Source organism: Phodopus roborovskii, unplaced genomic scaffold (assembly GCF_943737965.1).
Source record: "Phodopus roborovskii unplaced genomic scaffold, PHOROB, whole genome shotgun sequence".
Lineage (NCBI taxonomy): Eukaryota > Metazoa > Chordata > Mammalia > Rodentia > Cricetidae > Phodopus > Phodopus roborovskii.
Window position 1 is genome coordinate 40675586 of NW_026125281.1, and position 9046 is coordinate 40684631.

At 47.0% G+C, this 9046-nt stretch overlaps 1 protein-coding gene across 1 annotated transcript in view; it reads right to left on the reverse strand.

Annotated features, from left to right (window-relative positions):
- The window catches only part of Pgr (progesterone receptor), a 54809-nt gene extending 46278 nt beyond the window's left edge, over positions 1-8531 (reverse strand). Inside the window, exons 1-2 of the mRNA XM_051199113.1 lie at positions 6534-8531; positions 5017-5168 (exon numbers count right to left, since the gene is read on the reverse strand). Of these exons, the coding sequence (XP_051055070.1) occupies positions 5017-5168; positions 6534-8155 (1774 nt within the window). The 5' untranslated portion in view covers positions 8156-8531. The remainder of the gene's footprint in view (positions 1-5016; positions 5169-6533) is intronic.
- Positions 8532-9046: the final 515 nt, after the last annotated feature.

The window sequence follows — 9046 nt, forward strand, 5'->3', positions numbered from 1 at the left end:
TGCTGTCTCTTCACAGCAACAGGACAGTGACTAAGACACACATGCATACATGCACATGCACAAATACAAGCACATACACAAGTATGTATACACACATGGACCTTCACTCCCACACAGGGAAACACATGTACACACACATTCATATAGAAGCAAGCAAACATCCATGCATATACATGCACACATAAGACTTAGGCTTTATCAATAATGTTTTACTTTTTGAGCATATTGCCCTGCCATGTTCCTTGGGCAGTTAAGAAGAAAATTCAGGACTCAGTGGTCCCAGCAGGAGCACAGCAGCTGCCACAGTTAGCATGGATGGCTGTGAGCATTGCTTTTCTTGGTACAATGCTGTTAATGGCATGCAGGTGCCAAAGGGCCATTAAGAATGGCCACACATATGCCACCCAATGTGACCTTTCCTCCTTACTTTGGTGTGCCATAGCACTGGGCATGTTCACTGGTCTTCAGTGTTACACAGAATGACCTGCAGCTTAAGAAGAGATTGTGTGTAGAGTATGGAAATGAAGTCCAAGGATTTACTACACATTTGTTTTTAGGGTAACAGGAAAGCTCACAAAGGGTGAACTCTTTCTAAGAGCACATAAACCCAATAAGATGATTGGTGAATTATCTTCTCAAGAGCCCAAATGCTAATGATGTAAATAATAGTAAATAAATAAAAATTGTTGGGTAAGTTTTTGAACTACAGAAGGTAAACTATTACTGAACTTTAAAGGCAGAGAAAATACAGCTAATGCAGTTGTTAGTGGACATACTTCTGTCTATCGTTTCTCTACATAATACCATAGTAAGGAAACAAATCAATTTAAGTCAGTCTTATTTAAAAGATCAAGCATTCTCACTAGTTGAAAGAAATATTTTATTAATAAAAACAATTGTACCTATGTTGCGTTTCCATGTTTCTTCCCTAATTCAGCAATTTTCTAAATGCCCTTATACTGATAAGGGGTCAATGTTTCAGGTAGTCAACCACTGCATGAATACATCATTATATGTGTAATTACTTATGATAATGTATTGGTGGCATGTCCTTTTCTGAATGTCACTGCTAAAGCAGTGGCCAGCTGTATGTATTCTGATTTATTAATCTCTCTCCAGTACACATCATTAGCCTTGGCATGATAGGTACTCAGTAAGTTCCTGCATGAGCTAATGTGCTTCAGGTAATTAATTCATGGATTAATTAAAATGATATTACATTACAAAACAATAAAAATACATCCACGCTACATAGTCTTATAAATAATACAATTCAGTTATGTTATAGTATTTGCTCAATCATAGCACAATTAATGTCTATACCATCAATGTTGTTACTAAGTAAAACTCCCAAATAATGAGAATGTAGCATAATTACTTATGACAACCATTTTGTACAGCAAAGTATTTATTGACTTAATGGGTAGTATTTTTGTGGTCATTGTGCACAGAGTTAGCCAATAAGAACTGCTTCCTTCTCCCACGACCTGGTTGCTGGCTTGCACTAGCAGAACTTGGGGGTGTTTTTCTTTTTCATCTCTCTAATAGACTTTGTGTGATTTCTGCCCATTTCCTGGTTCATCCTGTCCCTGTCGGAGTGTTGGTAAAGGAGTGTAATAGGCTTTGCAACCACTCAGCTTAAGGAAGGCCATTTCTCCTCACTCCCAGTCTCTATTACCTGACTGTATTTTTCTCCTCTCTTCTTTCTTCCATGTAAAACCAGTTGTCCTAGGTGACTGTCTCCCATTCTTAATGTGGATGAGGAAACATCAGAACAACCTTCCAGCAGCACCCGGGATGCCTTTTCTTTGGGGGGGTCTTCACCTGACGTGATGAACATCTTCCTACCACACATTGCTGATCGCCCCAGCTTTATATCCTCTTCGTATTTTTGTTTAGCATTCTAGATGTGTCCTCACTTGACAAACATGTTTGACTGTGTTTTCTCTTAGGAGAAAGGAAGCGCTGTGGTTAAGGGCTGAGATCTGGAGAACACATCAGGTTGGATCCTGTCTTTACCACTTCCTAACTGTCATGAAGGCAGCCTGGCTCCCCCCGAGTAAGGAGGGAGTAACACTTGCCTTGGTGTGGGGATGAGGTGAACCCAGCAGAGCCTGCAACACTTAGTTACCAGGATGTAGGAAGCACTCTGCAATGCCAGGGTTGCATTCACACCTTTGGTTCAGTTAACTGGCCTGCCTTTCCCTTTCTGGTCTTGCTGACTTATACATAGCCCTCTGCCTTGAACGAACTCACAGTCCAGCTCTGTTGTGATTTCTACCCAGCCACTAAAGTTTTGGCTATCTCTCATTTATGGAAACTTCTAGCTTCTATTTACTCACTTGTATTTGCTCACTGATTCCCAATTCACCCTAATTCTCTGCCTTCCCTGAGTGTGTGTGCCTCACAGCTCTCCTCAGCTCAGTGCTTAGAAATCTCTTTGCCCATTAGCCAACAGATGCTTATCTGTTCTCTGCAGCCTCTCTTTATTATTCTAGAACCTACAAATCCCAGCTTTCACGCCAGCAATATGGCTCAGCAGTTACAATGCTTGATGTGCAAACCCTACAGTGCAAAAGTCAGATCAGAGGACTGACTCCACAAGTGGTCCTCTCCCTCCCTCCCTCCCTCCCTCCCTCCCTCCTTTCCTCCCTCCCTCCCTTCCTACCTCCACCTCTCTGTCTCTGTCTCTCTCCCTCTCTCCCACTCTCTCCTCTCTCTCCCTCTCTTCTCTCTTTCTCTCCCACTCTCTCCCTCTCTCCCCACACCACACACACACACACACACACACACACACACACACACACATGCAAAGTTGAAAAAGAAACAAAAGAGTGTAGCTCTCAAGTCCCTCCCCTCTGATCCCACATTAAACTATACAAATCTCCTAAATTTACTGGGTACTTAATGAGAATATTTATTGAAATGTTTTAATTTTTTGTATATGGTAATCCTTCAGCTGTATTACAAGCTTCTTCAAGATGAAAAATTATCTATCACTATCACCCCCGTTTTGTATTCAGGACACAGGGAAATGAAATCATAGAAGAGTGCCTTTAGCATAAATCTAAATATAGGAAGCACACAACAACTGTTACATGAATGGGTTACCCACAGAGTATTACAACCTTGCTCTAACATCACAAATGATTTATAAATAACTATTTTTAGTTGTTCCTTAAGTATTGCTGAATAAGGGACTTGGTTTCTGCTACTTCATTTTAAAATAGGGTCTTACCAATGCCACTGCAATGATAATGGCAGGTAGGCGACCCTCATTCTGTGCATGTACTCGGTGGGGTAACTTCTGCAAAGCTAACACTCATGTTGTGGATACCATCTAACTTAAAGCATCGCGGTTAAAAGCATATATATGTAGTGGGATATTCACTTTGTCTCCTTCTGTGGCATTGACCACACCCATTGTGGGGGTGGAGCCAGGGGTGGAAGTGACCTAGGGAACTAAGTCAGAGGAGGCATGTATGGGAGAGTGCTCTCTTGCAAGCCTAACAGGGGCAGGAGGACTTCCAGAGGAATTCTTGGAAAGAGGAACCTGTTGGTGTTCTCCTGTCTATGTTGAGAGTTATTTCTCCCTGAATAAACATCTGTTCGGCCTAATTGTTTATTCTGACTCTTATTAAACCGTGATATATATATATATATATATATATATATATATATATATATATATATATATCTCCAGACTTGTGTCTTTGAGACTTGCTTACCTGTAAAACATAAATGGGCTAGAATAATTGCCCTTTGGAGGACCCAAAAGGAACTGCTCCGTTATAAGTTTGTTCTACTCAAGGACACTATAGAATACTGGGGGTCCTAACAGGGAAGGAGTATTCAGGACTCCACTAACAAGTCTGTAAAGTTAAGGATCTCTTGCTTGCCCTAGATGTGCTGGTGTATGATGCCACGGTGAACCAGGGGGCCTTCGAAGCTGAATGTGTTTCATATCACTTAAATAATTTATGAACAAAAACCTTCTAAAAGTGAACAAAAGACATGTATTTTCATATAGAGCCCTGCTGGCAGCCCCTAAAATATTAATGCCCCAGTTCCTCCTTGGCTGCTCCTAACTGGGGGTTGTTAAACTCAGACCCTCAGAAGCAGGAAGAGCAGACAGCTAATGTGCAATCCTCAGCCTCTGCCCACATGTGACCTTGGCCCTCTGTGTCAGCTTATTAGAAAATGCATCAAAATGTGACATGATCTTTAAATATATTCTTATCTTCAAAAGCAAACATGTTTAACTTGGCATTTATTAAGTTGGAAGAAATTTTAAAATGTTTCTATAGAAGATAACTAAGATGTTCTTTAAAAATATGCAAGTTTTACTTAAAGCAAGATAGTCCTGGAGAAAGGTGTTACTGTGAGGTTCAGGTTGCCTATTTATTCCAAGCAATTACTTCTGTCCCCTTGAACACATAAGGCTATGCTAAACAAATAAGGAAATGAACTTTTGATTAGAATTACTGTACATATATCAATATATATTTACAGAAAAGACAGAGAGTTTGCAATTGTATCAGATATTCTCTCTGAATATGTGTGTGTGTGTGTGTGTGTGTGTGTGAGTGATGCATTTGTAACCACACTCTGAATGTATGCTCATGTATATAAATTGCCCAGATGTGTAACTTTAATTACTGTAAGTTTTCTTTTGATGAAAAGACGGTGTTTTGTTTACGTAGTAGATACATATGACCACTCACTAGGGAAAGCCGTGTATTGACAGGAGAGAATCTCCCAAATGCCAGCACAGTCCCCATTGTCAGGACCTGAGAGTACTGTTGAAAGTATGAGTCACAACATGAAGTTACAATAGTCAACCACATTCACTCTTGGGTGTTGTAGGCAGCACATACTATTAAAATAGCATGACATTTTAAGATGCAAATAAATGTTACCATTTCTTAGAAACAATGGATAATTAAAATGTATAAAGTATTGGGTGATCTCCATGGCAACGTAATGGAGAGAAGGAATGAGGAAGATGCTACCTACCTTCCATCGCCCTCTTAAAGAAGACCTTGCAGCTCCCACAGGTGAGCACGCCATAGTGACAGCCAGAGGCTTCATCCCCACAGATTAAACAGATCTTCTGAGGTAAGGAATCAAAGCCATACTGTGGGCTCTGGCTGGCTTCTGAATCTGGCCTTGAAATACAAAGCAGGCTCCATTTAGTTTTAGATTCACTGCTATCTGATAAACAGCGCTTTCCTAAACTGGCATTGATGACAATGAAGATTTGTTACAAAGAATCATATTATTTATTTGTTTTTCATTTGTGTTTTAGTATTTTGATAAATATCTCATATAGCCAGATTGGCTTTAAACTTGCCACATTCCAGAAACTGCACTTGAACTCATGAACTTTCAGACCCCAGCTTCTATGTGCTGGGAATAGAACTCTGGATTTAGTGTATGATAGTTAAGTACCTTTCTAGGAATGAAGCCACATCCCCAGCTCCCAGGACCAAACACACACACACACACACACACACACACACACACACACACCAGGTGAACTAAACTTGCTACTTGATATCATGAACTACCTGTAACAGATTCATTGGACATACAAATTATTAACCATTCTTTAACAGTATTAAAAGAAGAACCAGTGCATGCTTCCATGTTCAAAAACGCTAGACATTTTTATTTAAAAAGAGCTCCCTATACAGAAGTGATTTTGCCTTTGGTGGGTGAAATATGACATCCTTCCTGAGTGCTGGGTCACAACAAACACCGTTGAGCTTTGGGAGTTAAAGTCAAGTTAGCAGTGGTTCCGTTTTGAAAACACAGCCCTGTTAGGACCGGTGGCTCCAACACATAAATAGAGACGTTATGTTATTTTAAGCTGTCGTTAACACACTGAGTTTATTTTACCTAGTCACTGCAGGGAAACTACAAACCCGAGCATCTTCTTCTTCTTCTTTAACTTTTATATGACGTTAAACTTTTTTTTTTGAAAATACATATGAGTAAAGTAGGGGTGTCTGAAACAATACAAGAATGCTATTCTTGGACTGCCCTGCCCTTGAGTTTTTAAACCCAGGGTCCAAACACTTCCCTCCTGCAGTTTACTTCCCTCCTCAGAGTCCTAGGAAAATTAGGCCAGAGACCTGCCCAGATCCCTAAGGTGTTTCTGCTTTCAGTTCCAAAGCCATAGTTAGCCCCCCCCCCCACACACACACACACGCACGCACGGTCCATGCTCTCCTTTATAAAGCCCCCACCCACTAGACAGTATCCGGGCACCCCATCCTCAGGATAATCAGAGGTCCTAGAGTGGCTCCGCAGGTTTTTGACCAGGGTGGTCCTGCTTCTGAAAGTTTTCAGTGTTTGGGGGAGTGTGAGAAACAAAGCTACGTGCATGTCCCTTACACCCCCCAGAAAACATAAGAAGGGAGTCACATGCCAGAGGGTGTGGGGTCTCCAAGGCCCAGACCCCCAGTGGGCACCCTGCCTCCTTGAGCTGCCACAGGGGTGGAGCCGGGCAGGGCCCCGCAGGTGCTCACCTCAAGTAGTTGAGATAGGGTGGGTAGACCTGCGGCAGGCTGTCCTTGATCACTGCGGTCTGGTAGCCCAGCTGCGGGAGCCCGTTGAGGCCGAGAGGCGGGTAGATGGCGGGGGCTGCCGAGGCAGCCTGGGGTGCGGGAAGGCTGTCGCGAGGGAGCAGGCAAGAGCCGGAGGCAGGGGGCTTGCAGGGCAGCGGCGGGAACGGGCCCTGGGTGGGCGGCGCGCCCTCTGCTTTGTACAGGATGCACTCCAGCGCGGACCCCGAAGAGGACGCGGGCGACACCGCGGAGCTGCCGGGACCACCGGCCACCGCCGCCTCTCCGGGCCTGGAGGAGTGCGCCCGTGGCGGCGCCGGCGCCAGCGGGAAATCGGGAAAGGTGGCGGCGCTGGCTCCGGCCACCAGGTAGGGGCGCGGCGAGCGCGCAGCGGCAGCTGCTTCTGCGCCTTCCTCCTCCTCCTTGATCTTCAAGCCCGGCGGTTGGAAGTCGCCGTAAAGGGGGAACGCGTCCTCTTTGGGGTCGCCGTCTTGAGGGTAGGTGCAGTCTGGGAAGTCGCCGCAGGGCACCGGCGTGGATGGCGCGGAGGGCGAGCCTCGAGGAGCGGCAAACGAGCCCTGGGCCGAGGCCCCGCCGTCGTAGCTGTCCCCCTCCAGCAGCTGCCGGGTGCGGGCAGCCAGGAGCGCGTGGTTGAGAGGCAGGATGGGCACGTGGATGAAATCCACCACTGTGGTGGCCAGTGGGGAGCGCCCGGGCGCCACGGAGGCGTCCTGCTCCAAGGAGCCTCTGGGAGCAGAAAATCGGGAATCTTCCTTGGGAACCAGGGTGACTCCTCCTGGGACCGCCGCGGGCGCGCTGGCTGCAACTCCTCCGCTACCCGTGCCTTCCAGTGCTCGAGGTTTGCTCTTCAGAAGCGGACCCGTGGGGCTCTCAGTCTCTAGGTCACAATCCTCCTCCACTTCCAAGGCAGGTGGCTGCGGAGACGGCTTCACCCCTGACCCGGGCCAATGAGTACTCCCTGAGGTCGGGAGCAGGAGCTGCCTGGGTGGTGACAGCCCCTTGGGCAGCACCTTCTGCCCTGCTCCTGTCCCGGAGCTGTCACCAGCCTTGCTCTCTGCCCGGTTCATGAGCGGGGATAACAACCCCTTGGTAGCAGGGACACTGCGGGGGTCTTCTGGAAGCTCTGATCCAAAGAGACACCAAGATGTGATGACCTCGCAGGCTGGAGGGCTGGCGTGGCTCTGCTCGGAATCCGAAGGCGCCAGCAGAGTGTCTAAGACACTGTCTAAAAGTCTGCTATCCTTTTCCGGGGCTCGGGGATTGCTGCCTCCTGCCTCACGAGTGGCTTCGACTCCAGGGAATGATCCCTCCACGTCGGACAGCGACTGCTGGTCCTGTGCTTTTCCTCCTGGAAGCGCCAGACCCTGGCAGGGCCGAGGGAAGAGCAGCCTGTCGTCCAGGGAGATGGATACAGGCGAGACTACAGACGACGCGTCCGAGGGCTGGTTCCCCTGGAAGGGACAAGGGTCCAAGCGTCCAAGCAAGGGGGATCCGGCGTGGGTGGGGGAGGGAGCCGCTCCAGACGCGTGGGGTGCCCGCGGGTCCTTTGCCTGCAGCTCAGTCATGACGACCCGAGCTCCCCTTTTCTCCTCCCCTGTCTCCAGGGAGGAGGGAAAAGGGAAGGAGGGGGTGCCCGTGATATAGGGGCAGAGGGAGGGGAAAGTGGATGTTGAATCGCAGGGTGGGATCTCCACCTCCTGGTCGGGAGGGCGGTGCTGGTCAGCTCCTGTCCTTACCCTTCTCCCAGACACAGAGGAAGGGTGGCAGTCTCCTTGTCTCGGTGGTGGGGTGAGGGCAGGAAGAAGTAGCTAGAGCAAGCTGTTCTCTGAACTGGGAGAGTTCTTCAAAAGACTTTTGTCGTGTCTGTCCGGGTGTGCACACATCCTGCACTGGAGTGGCCCGTGCTGCAAAAAGGGCTCCTGCTGTTTGCGGACTTGTTCCCTTGGTAGAAACCCGATCTAAGAAGTTTGCATCACAGTCCTCACGAAAACCCTGAGGCTGTTTGCAGCTCCTTCTTAGTCATCCTTCTGCTGCAGCGACAGCTTCTAAAGCTCCCTGGGTTCTCTTGAGTGCCCGCAATCTGTGGTTTCAGGAGCCTCTGGAAAGCCCACGGGAAACGAGCTCTCTTTGGGTTCGGAACCCTCACAATGGCAGATACTACAAAGGCTAAGAGATAGTGACAGTCTAGACTGGCTCCATAGCTTTCTAGCAAGCCTCCTGCTCTAGGAAGGCCCGCCCAAAGCCCCTCCCTAGCCAATCAGCAGCTAGATCCAGAACTCTGGAGTTGGCATTCTTGCCACCCACTAATCTGTTTTCCACTTGGAGTATCAAATGCTCTGGGCAGAAACCTCCCAAGCATTTCAGACTTTAGACCATCAGTTAAGTATGCCAGTCCCAGTGATATATGCTATCAAAAGCAAAATTGTTGTAAGGATTTCAAAGTTTGAAATTTGTAA